Source organism: Oncorhynchus kisutch, linkage group LG10 (genome assembly GCF_002021735.2).
Source record: "Oncorhynchus kisutch isolate 150728-3 linkage group LG10, Okis_V2, whole genome shotgun sequence".
NCBI lineage: Eukaryota > Metazoa > Chordata > Actinopteri > Salmoniformes > Salmonidae > Oncorhynchus > Oncorhynchus kisutch.
In genome coordinates this window covers 6686908-6712468 of record NC_034183.2, presented here as the reverse complement: position 1 = coordinate 6712468, position 25561 = coordinate 6686908, and the positions used below count along the sequence as shown (strand labels likewise).

General features: G+C 41.3%; 1 protein-coding gene across 2 annotated transcripts in view; it reads right to left on the bottom strand.

Annotated features, from left to right (window-relative positions):
- Positions 1 to 1714: 1714 nt before the first annotated feature.
- The window catches only part of LOC109897668 (growth arrest-specific protein 2-like), a 55964-nt gene continuing 32117 nt past the window's right edge, over positions 1715 to 25561 (bottom strand). For both annotated transcript variants that reach the window (XM_031832959.1, XM_031832958.1), the window contains exons 5-8: positions 23704 to 23767; positions 20369 to 20537; positions 18118 to 18225; positions 1715 to 4517 (exon numbers count right to left, since the gene is read on the bottom strand). In XM_031832959.1, coding sequence (XP_031688819.1) covers positions 4323 to 4517; positions 18118 to 18225; positions 20369 to 20537; positions 23704 to 23767 — 536 coding nt within the window. In that variant the 3' untranslated portion in view covers positions 1715 to 4322. The remainder of the gene's footprint in view (positions 4518 to 18117; positions 18226 to 20368; positions 20538 to 23703; positions 23768 to 25561) is intronic.

The window sequence follows — 25561 nt, the reverse complement described above, 5'->3', positions numbered from 1 at the left end:
CCTTACTAGTGGCTGTGCCAACTTTCAGTGGCAAACCTAGGTGTGCATCCATGATGGCTGTCTGCTAGAGCCCCTTAGTGGCTGTGCCAACTTTCAGTGGCAAACCTAGGTGTGCATCCATGATGGCTGTCTGTTAGAGCCCCTTACTAGTGGCTGTGCCAACTTTCAGTGGCAAACCTAGGTGTGCATCCATGATGGCTGTCTGCTAGAGCCCCTTAGTGGCTGTGCCAACTTTGTGGCAAACCTAGGTGTGCATCCATGATGGGTGTCGGCTAGAGCCCCTTAGTGGCTGTGCCAACTTTCAGTGGCAAACCTAGGTGTGCATCCATGATGGGTGTCTGCTAGAGCCCCTTAGTGGCTGTGGCAAACCTAGGTGTGCATCCATGATGGGTGTCTGCTAGAGCCCCTTAGTGGCTGTGCCAACTTTCAGTGGCAAACCTAGGTGTGCATCCATGATGGGTGTCTGCTAGAGCTCCTTAGTGGCTGTGCCAACTTTCAGTGGCAAACCTAGGTGTGCATCCATGATGGGTGTCTGTTAGAGCCCCTTAGTGGCTGTGCCAACTTTCAGTGGCAAACCTAGGTGTGCATCCATGATGGGTGTCTGTTAGAGCTCCTTAGTGGCTGTGCCAACTTTCAGTGGCAAACCTAGGTGTGCATCCATGATGGGTGTCTGTTAGAGCCCCTTAGTGGCTGTGCCAACTTTCAGTGGCAAACCTAGGTGTGCATCCATGATGGGTGTCTGTTAGAGCCCCTTAGTGGCTGTGCCAACTTTCAGTGGCAAACCTAGGTGTGCATCCATGATGGGTGTCTGTTAGAGCCCCTTAGTGGCTGTGCCAACTTTCAGTGGCAAACCTAGGTGTGCGTCCATGATGGGTGTCTGCTAGAGCTCCTTAGTGGCTGTGCCAACTTTCAGTGGCAAACCTAGGTGTGCATCCATGATGGGTGTCTGCTAGAGCTCCTTAGTGGCTGTGCCAACTTTCAGTGGCAAACCTAGGTGTGCATCCATGATGGCTGTCTGTTAGAGCTCCTTAGTGGCTGTGCCAACTTTCAGTGGCAAACCTAGGTGTGCATCCATGATGGCTGTCTGTTAGAGCTCCTTAGTGGCTGTGCCAACTGTCAGTGGCAAACCTAGGTGTGCATCCATGATGGGTGTCAGAGCTCCTTAGTGGCTGTGCCAACTTTCAGTGGCAAACCTAGGTGTGCATCCATGATGGCTGTCTGTTAGAGCCCCTTACTAGTGGCTGTGCCAACTTTCAGTGGCAAACCTAGGTGTGCATCCATGATGGCTGTCTGCTAGAGCCCCTTAGTGGCTGTGCCAACTTTCAGTGGCAAACCTAGGTGTGCATCCATGATGGCTGTCTGTTAGAGCCCCTTACTAGTGGCTGTGCCAACTTTCAGTGGCAAACCTAGGTGTGCATCCATGATGGCTGTCTGCTAGAGCCTCTTAGTGGCTGTGCCAACTTTGTGGCAAACCTAGGTGTGCATCCATGATGGGTGTCTGCTAGAGCCCCTTAGTGGCTGTGCCAACTTTCAGTGGCAAACCTAGGTGTGCATCCATGATGGGTGTCTGCTAGAGCCCCTTAGTGGCTGTGCCAACTTTCAGTGGGTGTCTTTGAACCCCTTTAAACTGTTCTAGCATTCATTCAATTGTTACGTTTCCACAAGACAAACTCAGTCACTCACAACAAAGGAAATCACTGACAACCAAAGTACCCAAGGTAACAAACATGCTTTTAGTACCACATATTCCAGCCTCGATCCCAGAGGCAACAAAACAAAAGTAAATCATTGCATAGACTGTTCTAACAGAACAAAAAATCACGTTTCTGTCAAAGTAAAATGGTTAAAATATTTTATGGGTCATTCCACCTCGAAGCACATGAATGTTCTGAAATAATTAGTTAGAAACATAAGATTAGCATTCCTGCATCATTTTTGTTGAATAGCTCTCAGAAATTAAGTTAATTTATTGCACCCAAACGAACGTCGTGACATGATAAAACAGGGCCCTAGTCGTTTGTGACCTTAAAGTCAGGTGATGGATGACTCAAACCTGCTGCCCACCGTGTCTTTTGTAGTTTACATAATCTAGCAGAGATGCAATCACTGCATGAGTTGGAGTGGTACTCATCTGTCAACTACTCCAGCACCTTAAAAACTGCTGCCGGCATCTTAAATGAGGACCAGCATTTTTTAAATGTTTTATTCCGCTTCAAGCACGGATCACTGCTGTGGCCGACATCAAGGAGAGATGCAAGATCAGATACATGAAGTCACATCCTCATTATGAACGTCTTAATTTCGAGCTTCGGTAGTTGGTAACCATCACCAGTTAGCTATCGTCAAGGGAACCGATGATCTATAAACAGTCTCACATCCCAAATAACTAAATCATTATGGAGGGAATTCCTACCCGAGCGCGCGTAAATGACAAGTAAATTGCCTTTTTTATTTATTTTTTAATAAACGGTTCTTACGCGTTTTCTGACCTTGATTTGAAGCATGAGAATATCATGCCATTCACCCGATATTTCTTTGGGGTGGAGATCAAATAAATGGTGTGGCAGAGGTGAGTCTACAGATTCTAACCTTGATTTAATTCCACCTTTACGCGTGATGAAACAATGAACAAGGTCGAGCAACCGATCGGTTCTAAGTGAAACATCTTTCTTTCCCCCCGATAGAAATAACACCATTCTCACACTAATTTCATAGGCTCTCCACGGTAATAACCACATACACTGTCACTGTTAGTTTCATTACATTTTTGCATCACTCCTTCACATCGTTAGTTTACCTTTTTTTCTCCCTCTGTCACATTCCTGTGTTTGTTCCTTATGATCACCTGCAGTAGTAGATCATATTAGCCTAACGTGTTACAAATTGTGCAGTAATGTAGGACATGTAGCCAGATTGAATCATTATGGAACTCCGACCACACCGTAGCAGGTTAGCCTGGCGTACGGTTCACGACGCCTGGACCGTTGTCATCACAGTTCCATGATTAGTGGGGATTATGGTATAATTTATAGACCACCGTTCAACCTCTATTGTACACATTTCTCATTTTCCAATATTTCATGGTTTGAACAAATTAATGTAAACTTTTAGGATGAATCTAATCACTATTTTTGACAAAATATATTGTTCAAAATACACTTTACAAAAATATAAATGCAACATGTAAAGTGTTGGTTTCATGAGCTGAAATTAAAGATCCCAGAAATGTTCCATACACACAAATCGTATTTCTCGCAACTGTTGTAGACAAATTTGTTTACATCCCTGTCAGTGAGCATTTCGCCTTTGCCAAGATAATCCATCCACCTGACTGGTGTGGCATATCAAGAAGCTGAATAAATTGCAATTGGCATGCTGGTTGCAGGAATGTCCACCAGAGCTGTGCGGAGGAGTATTTCTGTCTGTAATAAAGCCCTTTTGTGGGGGAAATTTTCATTCTGATTGGCTGGGCCTGGCTCCCAAGTGGGTGGGCCTATGCCCTTCCCGTCCCAACCATGGCTGTGCCCCTGCCCAGGCATGTGAAATCCATAGATTAGGGCCCAATGCATTTATTTCAATTGATTGATTTCCTTATATAAAACTGTAACTCATCAAAATCTTTGAAATTGTTGCATGTTGCGTTTTATATTTTTGTTCAGAATACTTAAACCCTAAATAATATACAATATCAGAGTATTTTTAAATCCACCAATTGGTGCTGTAACGGAGATGGAAATAAATGGTTTTCTTCCATTGACCCCTAATATTCTGAACCTGTTCTGTCCATGTATTCTAGTGAGTCTGTCGACAAAATTCTAATTAAAGGTACAGCGTATTTAAAGGGATGGCTTAAGATTAATGTACCCTATTGAATGAAAACTCCATGAGAAAATCTGTTGGCAACCAAGTGAGAGGGTTTTCAGCGGTTTAATTGCTGCCATCTTCTTGCTGGGGTGGTGTGCGGCCATCTTTACTTGTTGCTGCGGTGGGGTGCGGCCATCTTTACTCGTTGCTGCGGTGGTGTGCGGCCATCTTTACTCGTTGCTGGGGTGGTGTGCGGCCATCTTTACTTGTTGCTGGGGTGGTGTGCGGCCATCTTTACTTGTTGCTGGGGTGGTGTGCGGCCATCTTTACTCGTTGCTGGGGTGGTGTGCGGCCATCTTTACTCATTGCTGGGGTGGTGTGCGGCCATCTTTACTTGTTGCTGCGGTGGGGTGCGGCCATCTTTACTCGTTGCTGCGGTGGGGTGCGGCCATCTTTACTTGTTGCTGCGGTGGGGTGCGGCCATCTTTAGTTCTTGCTGAGGTGGGGTGCGGCCATCTTTACTCATTGCTGCGGTGGTGTGCTGCCACCACCAGGTAGCTGTCTGGGGTGAGGTCCTTGGAGGACATGGGAGAGGTCTTCCCCTCCACTCTGGAGATCTGGAGCATACGACATGGGTCGTGTTTCAGAAGGTAACTCTCAAAGGTCTCCCAGCCTCCTCCCACACGCACCATCACATGCTTGTTGTGTAGCATCTAGGAGAAGAAGATTACATTATTGTCCATTCAGTGTTCACAAATTAACATCTGTGTCCTGCTTTATCCCAGGCAAGGCGAATAACAAACGTGTGTAAAAACTGGGATAATCTTTAGCTGACAATATAATTTCATCGTGTAGTACAGGGATATTCAAATCAGATCCTGGAGGTCTAGAGTACTGCTGATTTTCTGTTCTACCTGATAATTAATAGCTAGTCCTACAACACTGAACAAAATACACAACATGTAAAGTATTGGTCCCATGTTTCATGAGCTGAAATCAAATATTCTAGAAATATTCCATACGCACAAAAATCTTATTTCTCACCAGTGTGTTTACATCAACAAGGAATAACTGATTGCTATTTGTTTACATCCCTGTTAGTGAACATTTCTCCTTTGTCACGATAATCCATCCACCTGACAGATGTGGCATATCAATAAACGGATTCAAATAACATGATCATTACACAGGTGCACCTTGTGCCGGGGGACAATAAAAGGCCACTCTAACACGTGCAGTTTTGTCACACAACACAATGCCACAGATGTCTCAAGTTTTGAGGGAGTGGGCAAATTGGTATGCTGACTGCAGGAATGTCTACCAGAGCATTGAATGTTAAGTTCTCTACCATAAACCTCCTATTATATATCCTTTTAGAGAATTCGGCAGTTCATCCAACAGGCCTCACAACCGCAGACCATGTGTAACCACGCCAACCCAGGGTCTCCACATCCAGCCCCCCCACCCCGCCCTCCCTGAGGGATCGCCTGAGACCAGCCACCCTTGACAGCTGATGGAACTGAGGGTGTATTTCTGTCTGTAATAAAGCCTTCTTGTTGGGAAAAACTCATTCTGATTGGCTGGGCCTTGCTCCAATGTGGGTGGGCCAGTCTCTCAAGTCAGTGGGGCTCTGCCCACCCACGGCTGCACCCCTGCCCAGTCATGTGAAATCCATAGATTAGGGCCTAATTTATTTATTTCAATTGACTGATTTCCTTGTATGAAATGTAACTCAGTAAAATCTTTGAACTTGTTGCATGTTCCATTTTTCATATTTTTGTTCAGTACAATATTTGCACATCATTAACAATGGCATTGTTGGATTCCTTTTCACTAATAAATGACTCAAAACTAGAAATCAACATGCTGTGTGTTCACCAATACATTGTAATGTGGGCTGAATTTTATACAGCAACATTCTGTTTATTTAAATTACAACTGTTTATTCGCTCGTGCTGCCTGCTACATATTGCACATTTTCTGGGTGGGTTGGGTACCATGGCAACCTCTTACGCCACACCAATAAATGGCAAGAGAGGGAAATACAAAATACATTGTCATCAGACACAAACATTTGTTTTTTACTATCCTTGTTGGAACCAAACAATTGATTCTTATCCAAAACCTAAGCCTAAAATAGCCTTTTTGTCCTTTTTGTCCGGGAAAAATGTCCCCACTTGTCCAAATGTTCATTGTTTTACTATAGCAAAACCAGACACACAAAATAATAAACTGTCCATAACCTCATATGTGTTTTTAACTGCAAGGGAACCAGGTCATATCAATTCTACGAATGGTGTGATAAACAACAAGATAACAGATCAGAAGCTAAACATTTAGAGTGTCACTGACAGGAAGTACCAGTTTGACCCAGTGCAGGCATACTGCTGATTGTTGCTGACTGCTGGCCCTGATGGCCAAACACAACAATGGACACTTAATCAGGTCTGAGAGGAAGAAAGTAAGAGAGTGTTCCCCACACCCATATACACTATATAGACAAAAGTATGTGGACACGCCTTCAAATGAGTGAATTTGGCTATTTCAGCCACACCCGTTGCTGAGGGGTGTATAAAATCGAGCACACAGCCATGCAATCTCCATAGACAAACATTGGCAGTGGAAGGGCCCGTACTGAAGAGCTCAGTGACTTTCACCGTGGCACCGTCATAGGATGCCACCTTTCCAACAAGTAAGTTTGTCACATTTTTTGCCCTGCCAGAGCTGCCCCAGTCAACTGTAAGTGCTGTTATTGTGAAGTGGAAATGTCTAGGAGCAACAACGGCTCAGCTGCAAAATGGTAGGCCACACAATCTCACAGAATGGGACCGCATAGTGCTGATGCGCATAGGGTGTAAAAAATAGTCTGTCCTTGGTTAAAACACTCACTTCCGAGTTCCAAACTGCCTCTGGAAGCAATGTCAGCACAAGAACTGTTCGTCGGGAGCTTCATGAATTGGGTTTCCATGGCCGAGCAGCCGCATACAAGCCTAAAATCACCATGCACAATGCCAAGCATCGGCTAGAGTGGCGTAAAGTTTGCCAACATTGGACTGGAGGAGTGGAAATGCATTCTCTGGAGTTTATTTATTTATTGATTATTTAACCTTTATTTAACCAGGTAGGCCAGTTGAGAACAAGTTCTCATTTACAACTGCGACCTGGCCAAGATAAATCTAAGCAGTGAGACACAAACAACAGCACAGAGTTACACATGGAATAAACAAACGTACAGTCAATAACACAATAGGGAAAAATCTATAAACAGTGTGTGCTAATGAGGTAAGATTAGGGAGGTAAGGCAATAAATAGGCCGTATTGGCGAAGTAATTACATTTTAGCAATTAAACACTGGAGTGATAGATGTGCAGAAGATGAATGTGCAAGTAGAGATACTGGGGTGCAAAGGATCAAAAAAATAACAATAAATAATACGGGGATGAGGTAGTTGGATGGGCTATTTACAGATATGATGAATCACGCTTCACCTCATGGCAGTCCGACAGATTAGTCTGAGTTTGGCGAATGCCAAGAGAATGCTACCTGCCCAAATGCATATTGCCAACTGTAAAGTTTGGCGGAGAAGGAATAATGGTCAGGGTTTGTTTTTCATGGTTCAGGCTCCTTAGTTCCAGTGAAGGGAAATCTTAACGCTACAACATACAATTACAATCTAGACGATTCTGTGCTTTCAACTTTGTGGCAACAGTTTAGGGAAAGCCCTTTCTTGTTTCAGCACAAAAGCGAGGTCCATACAGGAATGGTTTGTTGAGATCGGTGTGGAAGAACTAGACTGGCCTGCACAGAGCCCTGACCTCAACCCCATCGAATGCCTTTGGCATGAATTGGAACGTTGACTGCGAGCCAGGACTAATCGCCTGAAATCAAGTGCCCGACGTCACTAATACTCTTGTGGCTGAACAGAAGCAAGTCCCTGCATCAATGTTCCAAAATCTAGTGGAAAGCCTTCCCAGAAAAGTGGATGCTGTTATAGCAGAAAAGGGGGGGACCAACTCCATATTAATGCCCATTCAATTTGGAATGAGATGTTTTATGTGCAGGTGTCCACATACTTTTGTTCATGTAGATGGGGAGAGAGAGAGAGGAGATAGAGTTAGGAGAGAGCGAGAGAGAGAGGAGAGAGGGGGAGGGGAGAGAAAGGGAGAGAGAGAGGAGAGAGGGGGGAGGGGAGCGAAAGGGAGAGAGAGAGAGAGAGAGGGGGAGAGAGAGGGTAGGGGAGAGAAAGGGAGAGCGAGAGAGGGGGAGAGAGAGAAAGGGGGAGAGAGAGAGAGAGGGGTAGAGCAAGAGAGAGGGAGTTACTACTCTGGAGAAATTGTAATTAAACCCTCTTGCTGTTTGGGGTTTTCGGCTGGGTTTCTGTATAGCACTTTGTGGAAATGGTTGATGTAACAAGGGCTTTATAAATACATTTGATTGATAGTGCATGTAGTTTGCTCTCTGTCAAGCCTCCAGCAGCATAATATAATAACATCAAACATTTAACAGAATCAATCAACAGTCCATTGGCAGGGCAGTGGTTCCAATCATGACAGTATTGTCCCCAAGGCTCTGTGACTAGGGGATATAATGGGCTTTTGGTACAGAGGCCTTTTCAATAATGAATCTATGGGGCTGGGAGACAGGGGGACCCCAGCTAGATCTGTCACCCAGCAGAGAGAGGGGAGCCTGGGGGTGGCCTGGTGGCCTCCTGTGATCTCAAAGTTTCGGACTGGTCCGTCCCATCAGTAAAGGTACAACACATTAATTTACTGAGAAGGGCTGAGAAGGTCAGTCTCAACAGACTGCTTGTGGAAGGCCAAGGGACAGGGTATTCATTCTTCTATATACTGTACACTACACTCAGCCTACATCCTTGGCTTTTTAGCTGGAGGATGAGGGACCAGCTTTGTATAAGCCTACACCCTTGGCTTTTTAGCTGGAGGATGAGGGACCAGCTTTGTATAAGCCTACACCCTTGGCTTTTTAGCTGGAGGATGAGGGACCAGCTTTGTATAAGCCTACACCCTTGGCTTTTCTCCTGAAGGACATGATTCCAATGCACCACAACACTTTTTATTTTGTCTTCAGATGACTGTGGGCGGAAAACTAATTTCTCTCCTGGCAAAGGAGGATATTTCTGACCTGTCAGCAATGCATTTTATTAGAGAAGAGGCAGAGTGGAGAGAGAGAACGAGAGGGGGAGGGGGAGAGAGAGAGGGGGAGAGCAAGAGAGAGAGAGAGAGGGAGAGGGGGAAAGCAAGAGAGAGGGTGAGAAAGGGAGAGGGCGTTACCACTCTGCAGGAATTTTAATTAAACCATCTCTCTCAGTGAAGGCAGAGCGCTGTGCTGAGAACCTAGAGTGAGAGGTTGAGGGTCACACCTATTGAACTGCTGGAATTGTCTAGCAGGAAGCTCACATATAAAAAACACAGTAACAGACGTTCCATTCCATCCAACGCTCTAGAATCTAAGAGGTGCATTCTTGGGATTCTAATATAAACAGCCATGGACAAAGAAGAATCAAGACTCTTGCCTCTGTTTGTTACTTGTCCTTGGTTGCTCAGCAACTCTCACGTATGGTTGAAAGAAACACTGTCTATCGTACAAAAGGCAGTCAGAGAATGCTGGGTATTCACATTTTGCACGGTAGAACATATTTTCTAAGGGGAAAGCGTGCTTCCAGATAGATAGACACTGAATGGTAATTTTGGTCGATATTTTTCTCCTCGTACACATCCTTCTTTGTTTTGTGATGTTCATGTTATGATCAGTGCTCTGACGTTCACTGTATATTTCAGTTATCTGTCAGTAGGATGGCACTAAATCGGACCAAAAGGTTTATTTCAGACGCTGAACACTGGTCCATGTCCGGAGAAAACCGGGCTAACATACAGAACCTGTCCTATTCTCCAGTTGTGATCCAGTTGTCCATTCAGAAGCTGCGCCACCAGTAGAGGGTCTTTCTACAGCGGATTGTCAGCACATCTCGAACCACAGTCCAGTTCCTCCTTCCACAGCATCCTCGTTCTCAGACGTGTGAATCCTGGTTGGAGGTTGCCAAGTAACCACAGATCCCAAGGGCACCAATGCTACCTCAACCAATCTGTACTTGTCAATAGACTTCATTCGCTCAAGGTGCTTTTTGTCTGTTTGAGGTACGGTATTTATTTAGCCACATAAGAAAATCATATTTTATGTAAACGGGGAGGGTTATTACATTTATAAGCGCCGTTAGCGCCATGGCAACAATAATAGCATTATCAAGCATCTTTTCTAATCCTATGGACTATTTATCAAGCCTGTTGGATTGAACTGGAGGGCTCTCATCTCCCAGTACAGTGGGTGAACCTGAACCACATCAACCCTGGCTGACCCATAGAGATAAACACTGGAGTCTAGATGGATAGAACCCGTTTTAGCATGGACAATACAAGGAGTAGTCCTTTTATTTATTTATATATTATTATTATTTATTTATTTATATCCATGGGTTGGCCTCTTGGCCTCGAGACAGACATAGTTGGAATACCATTCACCAGTAAATGAAGCCTCACAGCAGCAGAGGAGCTGCTACCAGCAGGGACAATGGCCATCTGTGATCCACACAGTCCAAATATCAACGCGATGCAATGTGGCACCGTGGCTGTAACGGTATGAACGTGGTTATTGTTCCAAATGGCACCCTTTTAGTTAGTGCACTATTTTTGACCAGGGAATCTGGTGTAAAGTAGTGCACTGTAGAGAGAATAGGGTGCGGTTTGGGAGACGGCCTGTGACCTTACATTGAGATAAAGAACCTTATTGTTGGTGAACTGAAATCCCCAATATAATCCAGCCTGGATAAAAACCCGGTCAAAAAAAAGGGGACAGTTCAATAAACAATGACGTCTGTGGGCGAAACATTGGGTCAAGTCAAATCCAGACTCATTCAATTCAGACTCATTCAATTCAGACTCATTCAATTCAGACTCATTCAATTCAGACTCATTCAATACAGACTCATTCAATCCAGACTCATTCAATTCAGACTCATTCAATTCAGACTCATTCAATTCAGACTCATTCAATTCAAACTCATTCAATTCAGACTCATTCAATTCAGACTCATTCAATTCAGACTCATTCAATTCAGACTCATTCAATCCAGACTCATTCAATTCAGACTCATTCAATTCAGACTCATTCAATTCAGACTCATCAAATGTCAGAACAATGAGAAAAGAGTGGGTTTGCAATGGGGACGGAATAGGAATGAGTCATTCAACAGCCGTCTGTAGTCATAGAGGGTCTATGGTCCCTGAGGACACTGAGGAGCAATGGGCCTAAGTAAGTAAGAGATTCTATAGACGGCGTACAATCCATATTCATACCTGGCTTGTTAACTCATATAAACAAATATTATATTATACTGTACTATAGGTCTACTATATTTATATGCTGGGGCTCCCGAGTGGTGCAGCGGTCTAAGGCAGTGCATCTCAGTGCTTGAGGCTGTCACTACAGACACCCTGGTTCAAATCCAGGCTGTATCACAACCGGCCGTGATTGAGAGTCCCATAGGTCACCGCACAATTGGCCCAGCGTCGTCCGGGTTTGGCCAGTGGGGAGACAGTCATTGTGAATAAGAATTTGTTCTTAACTGACTTGCCAAGTTAAATAAAGGTTAAATAAATGTTTATTTGTTTTATTTCATTGAATTCACTGAATGAAGTCCACAAAAACACTACAGTGAATACTGTAGTATTTACAGTTAACTATAGTATAAATAAAGTAGTGGGGAAAAAATTGTATATAATATACTATGGTAATTAAGGTATTGTTTTTGTGGATTGGAGTATACTGTAATATTTACTGTAGTGTTTTTGCATACTGTAATATACTCTAGTAATTACTGTAGTGTTTTTGCATACTGTAATATACTCTAGTAATTACTGTAGTGTTTTTGCATACTGTAATATACTCTAGTAATTACTGTAGTGTTTTTGCATACTGTAATATACTCTAGTAATTACTGTAGTGTTCTTGCATACTGTAATATACTCTAGTAATTACTGTAGTGTTCTTGCATACTGTAATATACTCTAGTAATTACTGTAGTGTTTTTGCATACTGTAATATACTCTAGTAATTACTGTAGTGTTTTTGCATACTGTAATATACTCTAGTAATTACTGTAGTGTTCTTGCATACTGTAATATACTCTAGTAATTACTGTAGTGTTTTTGCATACTGTAATATACTCTAGTAATTACTGTAGTGTTTTTGCATACTGTAATATACTCTAGTAATTACTGTAGTGTTTTTGCATACTGTAATATACTCTAGTAATTACTGTAGTGTTTTTGCATACTGTAATATACTCTAGTAATTACTGTAGTGTTTTTTGCATACTGTAATATACTCTAGTAATTACTGTAGTGTTTTTGCATACTGTAATATACTCTAGTAATTACTGTAGTGTTTTTGCATACTGTAATATACTCTAGTAATTACTGTAGTGTTTTTGCATACTGTAATATACTCTAGTAATTACTGTAGTGTTTTTGCATACTGTAATATACTCTAGTAATTACTGTAGTGTTTTTGCATACTGTAATATACTCTAGTAATTACTGTAGTGTTTTTGCATACTGTAATATACTCTAGTAATTACTGTAGTGTTTTTGCATACTGTAATATACTCTAGTAATTACTGTAGTGTTTTTGCATACTGTAATATACTCTAGTAATTACTGTAGTGTTTTTGCATACTGTAATATACTCTAGTAATTACTGTAGTGTTTTTGCATACTGTAATATACTCTAGTAATTACTGTAGTGTTTTTGCATACTGTAATATACTCTAGTAATTACTGTAGTGTTTTTGCATACTGTAATATACTCTAGTAATTACTGTAGTGTTTTTGCATACTGTAATATACTCTAGTAATTACTGTAGTGTTTTTGCGGACTGTAATATACTCTAGTAATTACTGTAGTGTTTTTGCATACTGTAATATACTCTAGTAATTACTGTAGTGTTTTTGCATACTGTAATATACTCTAGTAATTACTGTAGTGTTTTTGCATACTGTAATATACTCTAGTAATTACTGTAGTGTTTTTGCATACTGTAATATACTCTAGTAATTACTGTAGTGTTTTTGCATACTGTAATATACTCTAGTAATTACTGTAGTGTTTTTGCATACTGTAATATACTCTAGTAATTACTGTAGTGTTTTTGCATACTGTAATATACTCTAGTAATTACTGTAGTGTTTTTGCATACTGTAATATACTCTAGTAATTACTGTAGTGTTTTTGCATACTGTAATATACTCTAGTAATTACTGTAGTGTTTTTGCATACTGTAATATACTCTAGTAATTACTGTAGTGTTTTTGCATACTGTAATATACTCTAGTAATTACTGTAGTGTTTTTGCATACTGTAATATACTCTAGTAATTACTGTAGTGTTTTTGCATACTGTAATATACTCTAGTAATTACTGTAGTGTTTTTGCATACTGTAATATACTCTAGTAATTACTGTAGTGTTTTTGCATACTGTAATATACTCTAGTAATTACTGTAGTGTTTTGCATACTGTAATATACTCTAGTAATTACTGTAGTGTTTTTGCATACTGTAATATACTCTAGTAATTACTGTAGTGTTTTTGCATACTGTAATATACTCTAGTAATTACTGTAGTGTTTTTGCATACTGTAATATACTCTAGTAATTACTGTAGTGTTTTTGCATACTGTAATATACTCTAGTAATTACTGTAGTGTTTTTGCATACTGTAATATACTCTAGTAATTACTGTAGTGTTTTTGCGTACTGTAATATACTCTAGTAATTACTGTAGTGTTTTTGCATACTGTAATATACTCTAGTAATTACTGTAGTGTTTTTGCATACTGTAATATACTCTAGTAATTACTGTAGTGTTTTTGCATACTGTAATATACTCTAGTAATTACTGTAGTGTTTTTGCATACTGTAATATACTCTAGTAATTACTGTAGTGTTTTTGCATACTGTAATATACTCTAGTAATTACTGTAGTGTTTTTGCATACTGTAATATACTCTAGTAATTACTGTAGTGTTTTTGCATACTGTAATATACTCTAGTAATTACTGTAGTGTTTTTGCATACTGTAATATACTCTAGTAATTACTGTAGTGTTTTTGCATACTGTAATATACTCTAGTAATTACTGTAGTGTTTTTGCATACTGTAATATACTCTAGTAATTACTGTAGTGTTTTTGCATACTGTAATATACTCTAGTAATTACTGTAGTGTTTTTGCATACTGTAATATACTCTAGTAATTACTGTAGTGTTTTTGCATACTGTAATATACTCTAGTAATTACTGTAGTGTTTTTGCATACTGTAATATACTCTAGTAATTACTGTAGTGTTTTTGCATACTGTAATATACTCTAGTAATTACTGTAGTGTTTTTGCATACTGTAATATACTCTAGTAATTACTGTAGTGTTTTTGCATACTGTAATATACTCTAGTAATTACTGTAGTGTTTTTGCATACTGTAATATACTCTAGTAATTACTGTAGTGTTTTTGCATACTGTAATATACTCTAGTAATTACTGTAGTGTTTTTGCATACTGTAATATACTCTAGTAATTACTGTAGTGTTTTGCATACTGTAATATACTCTAGTAATTACTGTAGTGTTTTTGATACTGTAATATACTCTAGTAATTACTGTAGTGTTTTTGCATACTGTAATATACTCTAGTAATTACTGTAGTGTTTTGCATACTGTAATATACTCTAGTAATTACTGTAGTGTTTTTGCATACTGTAATATACTCTAGTAATTACTGTAGTGTTTTTGCATACTGTAATATACTCTAGTAATTACTGTAGTGTTTTTGCATACTGTAATATACTCTAGTAATTACTGTAGTGTTTTTGCATACTGTAATATACTCTAGTAATTACTGTAGTGTTTTTGCATACTGTAATATACTCTAGTAATTACTGTAGTGTTTTTGTGGACTGTAATATACTCTAGTAATTACTGTAGTGTTTTTGCATACTGTAATATACTCTAGTAATTACTGTAGTGTTTTTGGGGACTGTAATATACTCTAGTAATTACTGTAGTGTTTTTGCATACTGTAATATACTCTAGTAATTACTGTAGTGTTTTTGCATACTGTAATATACTCTAGTAATTACTGTAGTGTTTTTGCATACTGTAATATACTCTAGTAATTACTGTAGTGTTTTTGCATACTGTAATATACTCTAGTAATTACTGTAGTGTTTTTGCATACTGTAATATACTCTAGTAATTACTGTAGTGTTTTTGCATACTGTAATATACTCTAGTAATTACTGTAGTGTTTTTGCATACTGTAATATACTCTAGTAATTACTGTAGTGTTTTTGCATACTGTAATATACTCTAGTAATTACTGTAGTGTTTTTGCATACTGTAATATACTCTAGTAATTACTGTAGTGTTTTTGCATACTGTAATATACTCTAGTAATTACTGTAGTGTTTTTGGGGACATTGCTGTAATATACTCTAGTAATTACTGTAGTGTTTTTGGGGACTGTAATATACTCTAGTAATTACTGTAGTGTTTTTGCATACTGTAATATACTCTAGTAATTACTGTAGTGTTTTTGCATACTGTAATATACTCTAGTAATTACTGTAGTGTTTTTGCATACTGTAATATACTCTAGTAATTACTGTAGTGTTTTTGCATACTGTAATATACTCTAGTAATTACTGTAGTGTTCTTGCATACTGTAATATACTCTAGTAATTACTGTAGTGTTTTTGGGGACTGTAATATACTCTAGTAATTACTGTAGTGTTTTTGGGGACTGTAATATACTCTAGTAATTACTGTAGTGTTTTTGGGGACATTGCTGTAATATACTCTAGTAATTACTGTAGTGTTTTTGGGGACATTGCTGTAATATACTCTAGTAATTACTGTAGTGTTTTTGGGGACATTGCTGTAATATACTCTAGTAATTACTGTAGTGTTTTTGGGGACATTGCTGTAATATACTCTAGTAATTACTGTAGTGTTTTTGGGGACATTGCTGTAATATACTCTAGTAATTACTGTAGTGTTTTTGGGGACATTGCTGTAATATACTCTAGTAATTACTGTAGTGTTTTTGGGGACATTGCTGTAATATACTCTAGTAATTACTGTAGTGTTTTTGGGGACATTGCTGTAATATACTCTAGTAATTACTGTAGTGTTTTTGGGGACATTGCTGTAATATACTCTAGTAATTACTGTAGTGTTTTTGGGGACATTGCTGTAATATACTCTAGTAATTACTGTAGTGTTTTTGGGGACATTGCTGTAATATACTCTAGTAATTACTGTAGTGTTTTTGGGGACATTGCTGTAATATACTCTAGTAATTACTGTAGTGTTTTTGGGGACATTGCTGTAGTATTTTGGTTTAATTATCTTTGACATAGAAGTGTTGGGGACTTTCTCCTTGAGGAAAACAACTGGAGAAAACCAAAAATAGCCAAATGTTCCATAGGTTTGTAGGTAGGTCTGGGTTCTGACATGAGAGTTCAGAGCTTCTGCTATTCTCTATAACCTAGAGGGAACACAATATATGGTCTAGATTTGGCGTGTAGGTTTCTCCCTTACGAGTGATACAAGTTGGGATACGGAGGGGAAAAGTGTAGTGTTTTTGCGGACATTACTGTAGTTTTTACTACTGTGTTTTTTTGTGTGTGGACAATACTGTAGTATTTTACAGCATACTACCATTAGGTGATAATGCCCGAGAAGTTAGTGTTTGGAGGATATATTGACATGGTGTTGTTAGGCCCGAGATTAAGTCTATACTGTAGAATACGTACATTTTATAGTAAGTATTACACATGATCGAGGGATACTACAGTATGTAGTATAGTATACTACAGTTTACAATATAATTCTATAGTAAGTACTATAGTATACTACAGTTTACAATATAATTCTATGAGTTTACAATATAATTCTATGAGTTTACAATAGAATTCTATGAGTTTACAATATAATTCTATGAGTTTACAATATAATTCTATGAGTTTACAATATAATTCTATGAGTTTACAATAGAATTCTATGAATTTACAATATAATAAGAGTTTACAATATAATTCTATGAGTTTACAATAGAATTCCATAGTAAGTACTATAGTATCCCATAGTATTTGTTCACATGGGAATATTCACAGCAATATGTAACAACACAACCCCAGTGTAAATCACGTACAGTAAATCAAATACACCAGTTTTCAATGCTTCAGATTTGATCCCACCCTAAACCCAAAACATTTGGTCAAAGTAACTTCAGGCAGGGACTGTCCACGCCCAATTGAAAGTCCAGCTGCCTGCGAGCTAAGTGGCTGAACCGTGTGTAAATAGAAAATCATGTTAGAAAAACAAAGTTCTTGTTCCAGAGGTTCGTTCACTGGTTAACCCTCCATTTCACACCGTCTCTACAAACAACAACAACAAATACCAAAGGGAAGTGGAGTTCCCCCTTTAAACAAACAAAAACAAGGTTCTTGTGTAACAAGTTATAAAGATGAGGTGTCACCCACCCCGGTGAATAGCATCTTCTCTCCTACACGGGGTGTGTGTGTGTGATTGTATGTGTGTGTGTGTGTGTGTGATGTGTGTGTGTGTGATGTGTTGCAACCGACCCTGATGAATAGCATCTTCTATCCTACACGGTGTCTGTGTGTGTGTGTGTTTGATGTGTTGCAACCGACCCTGATGAATAGAATCTTCTATCCTACACGGTGTGTGTGTGTGTGTTTGATGTGTGTGTGTGTGATGTGTTGCAACCGACCCTGATGAATAGCATCTTCTCTCCTACACGGTGTGTGTGTGTGTGTGTTTGATGTGTGTGTGTGTGATGTGTTGCAACCGACCCTGGTGAATAGCATCTTCTCTCCTACACGGTGTGTGTGTGTGTGTGTTTGATGTGTGTGTGTGTGATGTGTTCCAACCGACCCTGATGAATAGCATCTTCTATCCTACACGGTGTCTGTGTGTGTGTGTGTGTGTTTGATGTGTTGCAACCGACCCTGATGAATAGAATCTTCTATCCTACACGGTGTGTGTGTGTGTGTGTGTGATTGTATGTGTGTGTGTGTGTGATGTGTTTGACGTGTGTGATGTGTGTGTGTGATGTGTTGCACCCACTCTGATGAATAGCATCTTCTATCCTACACGGTGTGTGTGTGTGAAATGTGTTTGATGTGTGTGATGTGTGTGTGTGATGTGTTCCACCCACCCTGATGAAGAGCATCTTCTCTCCAACGCGGTAGCGGCCCTGGGCCTGTCTCTTCACACAGAACTTATTGGGACACTTGCAGGGAGGGTCCTCCGAGAAATGCTTCACCTGACACACACACACACACACACTTTAAAATACTTGATTTGAAGACACAAATTCACATTTTAGGACAGATATCTGGACCCCTGGGGAAACAGACAACACCTTCTGGAACCCCTGGGGAAACAGACGACACCTTCTGGAACCCCTGGGGAAACAGACGGCACCTTCTGGAACCCCTGGGGAAACAGACGGCACCTTCTGGAACCCCTGGGGAAACAGACGGCACCTTCTGAACCATTGGGGAAACAGACAGGACATTCTGAACCATTGGGGAAACAGACAGCACCTTCTGGAACCATTGGGGAAACAGACAGCACCTTCTGGAACCATTGGGGAAACAGACAGCACCTTCTGAACCCCTGGGGAAACAGACAGCACCTTCTGAACCATTGGGGAAACAGACAGCGCCTTCTGGAACCCCTGGGGAAACAGACATCACCTTCTGGAACCCCTGGGGAAACAGACAGCACCTTCTCCTCCACACAGCAAGGCTGCCCATGACTGCTGATACAGAGCAGTACCTCTATATCCTCATCTGATGTAGGCCTGCTATCTGAAGGCCGGGTACAGTCAGCCTGTAAACATGGCCCAGACTGCTATCTGAAGGCCAGGTACAGTCAGCCTGTAAACATGGCCCAGACTGCTATCTGAAGGCCAGCCACTGTCAGCCTGTAAACATGGCCCAGACTGCTATCTGAAGGCCAGGTACAGTCAGCCTGTAAACATGACCCAGACTTCCCAATATCAACACAGCAAGCCTGCACTGATATCCAAGGCTGTTCAGGTGTGATGAGGGGCTGGAATATAAGCAGCTCCTCGGAAAAGGCTTGTTCAGGGGTGATGAGGGGCTGGTATTTATGCTGCAGTAGTTTATGTGTCGGGGGGCTAGGGTCAGTTTGTTATATCTGGAGTACTTCTCCTGTCTTATCTGGTGTCCTGTGTGAATTTAAGTACACTCTCTCTAATTCTCTCTTTCTCTCTCTCGGAGGACCTAAGCCCTATGACCATGCCTCAGGACTACCTGGCATGATGACTCCTTGCTGTCCCCAGTCCACCTGGCCGTGCTGCTGCTCCAGTTTCAACTGTTCTGCCTGCGGCTATGGAACCCTGACCTGTTCACCTGACGTGCTACCTGTCCAAGACCTGCTGTTTTCAACTCTCTAGAGACAGCAGGAGCGGTAGAGATACTCTTAATGATCGGCTATGAAAAGCCAACTGACATTTACTCCTGAGGTGCTGACTTGCTGCACCCTCGACAACTACTGTGATTATTATTATTTGACCATGTTGGTCATTTATGAACATTTGAACATCTTGGCCATGTTCTGTTATAATCTCCACCCGGCACAGCCAGAAGAGCACTGACCACCCCTCATAGCCTGGTTCCTCTCTAGGTTTCTTCCTAGGTTTTGGCCATTCTAGGGAGTTTTTCCTAGCCACCGTGCTTCTACACCTGCATTGCTTGCTGTTTGGGGTTTTAGGCTGGGTTTCTGTACAGCACTTTGAGATATCAGCTGATGTACGAAGGGCTATATAAACCAATTTGATTTGATATTTAAGTTGTCCTCAGAAAAGGCTTGTTCAGGGGTGATGAGGGGGCTGGAATTTAAGTTGTCCTCAGAAAAGCCTGTTCAGGGGTGATGAGGGGGCTGGAATTTAAGTTGTCCTCAGAAAAGCCTGTTCAGGGGTGATGAGGGGGCTGGAATTTAAGTTGTCCTCAGAAAAGCCTGTTCAGGGGTGATGAGGGGGCTGGAATTTAAGTTGTCCTCAGAAAAGCCTGTTCAGGGGTGATGAGGGGGCTGGAATTTAAGCAGCTCCTCAGAAAAGGTCGACTCCATGCAACAGTCATATGAGCAGCCTACCTCCAGAATCAGCACCTCTCTCTGGCCTCCCCCAACAACAACAGCTTTAACCCTAATTCTAACCTTAACCCTCTAGAAATAGAATTCTACGTTGTGGGGACTAATAAAATATCCCCAGTTGATCAAATGTCTTGTTTGTTTACTATTCTTGTGGGGATTTTTGTTATAGTTAAACACCAGATGAGTAGGGAGGTCAATAAGGGTCGAAAACCACCACAAATTACTGGTAATTCCCAGAAATATCCATGAAAAAGTTCAGCAGTTCAGCATTCCACCCAACTCACTGCATCATCCAACAGCTTCCCTGTGCTCTTCTGGCTAGACGACGAGCACTTGGAAGGAGAGGAGGATGGGGGCGTTGGAGAGGGGGAGACAGGTGAAGGTAGGGGTGCTATCTCCTCCTGTTCTATCTCCTTCTCCAGCTTGATAAGCCAAGGAGGCTCCACGTTGTACCTAAAGAATGAGACCATTGGAAAAGCAGTTTACATTAAGGTATATATTACTGAAGGGATAATCAACGAGGGGCTATGCGTTCTATGGAAAATCATTACCAACGTGGAAGGTGTGTTCCACAACGCGCCATCAGAGAATAATAAACAACGTGGAAGGTGTGTTCCACAACGCGTCATCAGAGAATAATAAACAACGTGGAAGGTGTGTTCCACATCGCGCCATCAGAGAATAATAAACAACGTGGAAGGTGTGTTCCACAACGCGTCATCAGAGAATAATAAACAACGTGGAAGGTGTGTTCCACAACGCGTCATCAGAGAATAATAAACAACGTGGAAGGTGTGTATCACATCGCATCATCAGAGAATAATAAACAACGTGGAAGGTGTGTTCCACAACGCGTCATCAGAGAATAATAAACAACGTGGAAGGTGTGTTCCACAACATAAACAACGTGGAAGGTGTGTTCCACAACGCGCCTTCAGAGAATAATAAACAACGTGGAAGGTATGTATCACATCGCGTCATCAGAGAATAATAAACAAAGTGGAAGGTGTGTTCCACAACGCGTCATCAGAGAATAATAAACAACGTGGAAGGTGTGTTCCACATCGCGTCATCAGAGAATAATAAACAACGTGGAAGGTGTGTTCCACAACATAAACAACGTGGAAGGTGTGTTCCACAACATAAACAACGTGGAAGGTGTGTTCCACAACGCGTCATCAGAGAATAATAAACAACGTGGAAGGTGTGTTCCACAACATAAACAACGTGGAAGGTGTGTTCCACAACGCGCCATCAGAGAATAATAAACAACGTGGAAGGTGTGTATCACATCGCGTCATCAGAGAATAATAAACAACGTGGAAGGTGTGTTCCACAACGCGTCATCAGAGAATAATAAACAACGTGGAAGGTGTGTTCCACAACATAAACAACGTGGAAGGTGTGTTCCACAACATAAACAACGTGGAAGGTGTGTTCCACAACATAAACAACATGGAAGGTAGGTTCCACATCGCGTCATCAGAGAATAATAAACAACGTGGAAGGTGTGTTCCACAAAGCGTCATCAGAGAATAATAAACAACGTGGAAGGAGTGTTCCACAACGCGTCATCAGAGAATAATAAACAACGTGGAAGGTGTGTTCCACAACATAAACAACGTGGAAGGTGTGTCCCACAACGCGCCATCAGAGAATAATAAACAACGTGGAAGGTGTGTATCACATCGCGTCATCAGAGAATAATAAACAACGTGGAAGGTGTGTTCCACATCGAGTCATCAGAGAATAATAAACAACGTGGAAGGTGTATTCCACATCGAGTCATCAGAGAATAATAAACAACGTGGAAGGTGTGTTCCACAACATAAACAGCGTGGAAGGTGTGTTCCACAACATAAACAACGTGGAAGGTGTGTTTCACAACATAAACAACGTGGAAGGAGTGTTCCACAACATAAACAACGTGGAAGGTATGTTCCACATCGCGTCATCAGAGAATAATAAACAACGTGGAAGGTGTGTTCCACAACGCGTCATCAGAGAATAATAAACAACGTGGAAGGTGTGTTCCACAACGCGCCAGCTGAGAGGAAATGACCTTTCACGGAGTTGCATTATTTTCCATGTCTTTTATACCATGTCTATAATTTAACACATTTGCCGGTAGAAATGTGTTACATTTCCCGGTAGAAATGTGTTCAACAGCCACCGAAGTAGCTAACATGATAACTTAGATCGCTACAGTAGTTGCCGTGGAAACCAAACAGACTTGCTAGTTTAGATAACCAAACCATCAGTCCTAGCTTGCTATTATGAAAATCGAATTCAACAATGTCAATAATATTTCCAATTCGACTTTTGATTTTCAAAACCAGCTCAAACATAGAACATTTATGAACGATAGCCTTTTTGAATTCTATCGTGAAAATATACTGTGTGTTACTAAAGGAAAATAACGCCCTAGAATGCCCTTCAAGCCAATCAGAAACAAATATTCAACAATGCAATGGTTTAAAGTGGCCTAGGGTGGTGGTCTGGCAGTCAAAGCCACTGTTTTTTGGATCTATATACCATTGCACCATCTGGCCCACTGCAGTTTCATCACACAGATTATCTATACCACTGCAGCATGGGGTTGAATCTAGCCCACTGCAGTTTCATCACACAGATTATCTATACCACTGCAGCATGGAGTTGAATCTGGCCCACTGCAGTTTCATCACACAGATTATCCATACCACTGCAGCATGGAGTTGAATCTGGCCCACTGCAGCATGGAGTTGAATCTGGCCCACTGTTGTTTCATCACACAGATGATCTATACCACTGCAGCATGCAGTTGAATCTGGCCCACTGTCGTTTCATCACACAGATGATCTATACCACTGCAGCATGGAGTTGAATCTGGCCCACTGTTGTTTCATCACACAGATTATCTATACCACTGCAGCATGGGGTTGAATCTAGCCCACTGCAGTTTCATCACACAGATTATCTATACCACTGCAGCATGGAGTTGAATCTGGCCCACTGCAGTTTCATCACACAGATTATCCATACCACTGCAGCATGGAGTTGAATCTGGCCCACTGTTGTTTCATCACACAGATGATCTATACCACTGCAGCATGGAGTTGAATCTGGCCCACTGCCATTTCATCACACAGATTATCTATACCACTGCAGCATGCAGTTGAATCTGGCCCACTGTTGTTTCATCACACAGATGATCTATACCACTGCAGCATGGAGTTGAATCTGGCCCACTGTTGTTTCATCACACAGATGATCTATACCACTGCAGCATGGAGTTGAATCTGGCCCACTGCAGTTTCATCACACAGATGATCCATACCACTGCAGCATGGAGTTGAATCTGGCCCACTGCCATTTCATCACTCTCTCAATCCAAAAAATGTTAAATATTTGAGGAGTGTGACTACCTCACTCCTTTAGGTTTGATATGTTTACAGAATGAGGATAATCGTCTCTGACAGGATGTCATCAAAAGGTAAATTAAACTTCTATTTAAATACACATGTATATAATATATAAACATACATACAAATTCAATTGATATTGAAGGCATTTTAATTTTAATCATTTTTAAAAATGAAAAATAAGGGGAAAAAATCCCTCATCAATTCTTTCTTACCGAGATGCGATCCTTCCCAGTTGGAGGAGACACAGACACACTTCCTGTGGCTGCTTGTGAAGAACTAACAGGAGAAATCAATATTAATTCATTAATTAAGCGAATGATCTTCCTTGCAACACATCTCAAATGACCAGGTGGTAATAATGTCTAATTGAAACTGGGTTAAAGTGGTTTAAAACTCAAATACGCACATGCCAATGGGCGTGAGAGGAAATGAGAAGTGTTGTTTGTTAAAGATTACCTTTTTAATATTGGTGTGGTAGTTTAAGGTGAACATGCGTTTTGGGGGCTTAAAACAGCTCCAGGATTTTTTTTTTTTTGAAGATCGGACAAAACAGGAATTTCTAGACTAAAACTAGACTCCCACGAACACAGTGACAGACAGTGGGAGGATCGATGGGGATGATGACATGTGACACAGCACACCATGCATCATGACAGCAATAGTTCTCCAAACCTGTTGTCGTACAGCTACACCGTGATGATACACTATTCAATCCATCACAGGGAAAAGAAGGCAAGAAGGAGTAAGAGTGGGAACAGGACAGTTAGCTTAGCTACCCTGTTGTAACACACTCTGGGTGTGACCACGCTAACTAGCCTTGAGGGAACAGGACAGTTAGCTTAGCTACCCTGTTGTAACACACTGTGGTTGTGACCACGCTAACTAGCCTTGAGGGAACAGGACAGTTAGCTTAGCTACCCTGTTGTAACACACTGTGGTTGTGACCACGCTAACTAGCCTTGAGGGAACAGAACAGTTAGCTTAGCTACCCTGTTGTAACACACTGTGGTTGTGACCACACTAACTAGCCTTGAGGGAACAGGACAGTTAGCTTAGCTACCCTGTTGTAACACACTGTGGTTGTGACCACACTAACTAGCCTTGAGGGAACAGGACAGTTAGCTTAGCTACCCTGTTGTAACCACACTAACTAGCCTTGAGGGAACAGGACAGTTAGCTTAGCTACCCTGTTGTAACCACACTAACTAGCCTTGAGGGAACAGGACAGTTAGCTTAGCTACCCTGTTGTAACCACACTAACTAGCCTTGAGGGAACAGGACAGTTAGCTTAGCTACCCTGTTGTAACACACTGTGGTTGTGACCACGCTAACTGGCCTTGGATGGACAATCAAGTTCAATTCCATTCTAGTCCTAAATTATCCAGATTTATTTTTCACTGAATAAAAAAAAAAAATGTCTAGGAGCATAGCTGGCTGGGGTTGAAAACAAGAGGGGAATAAACCAACCGTCAGCCAGAAAACCGACCAGGAGAGAGAAAAAAACATGCGAATCGTCTGCACCTCTTCGGCTGACGTGGCCTTCATCAATCAGGTTTAAAAGGCTAGGTATTCTCATGCATATTTCAAGAGATGCTCTGAGATCATCTTCACATTAAATTCAGACATATACTGCTTGTGTTCCAAATGGCAACCTATTCCCTATATAGGGGCACTACTTTTGTCCGTGCCATAGGGCTCTGATTCAAAGTAGTGCACTATATAGGGAATAGGGTGCCATTTGGGACACAGACCATAATGCAGAACCTAGGCACTGACGTAGACTTTAACAGCATAGACGAGAGCAACACAAAACTCTCTAAAACTCTCTACATAACATTCTCCCTCCAGCCAGCCAGCTAACTCCCCACTGTCTGTCTTCTCTTACTCTGTTTCCTGGGATGTTCTGTACAGTGAACAGCTGCTTAAAATACACATTACAGTTCATATCAGTCATTTGGTAAGCCAAGGCAGTCTCAGCCTTCTCAGGACAGTCTGCTGTCCAAGTGGGTATTGTGTGAAGTCAAGCTATTGTGGATGGAGTCTGTGGACAACAGAAGATGAGCTGTTGTA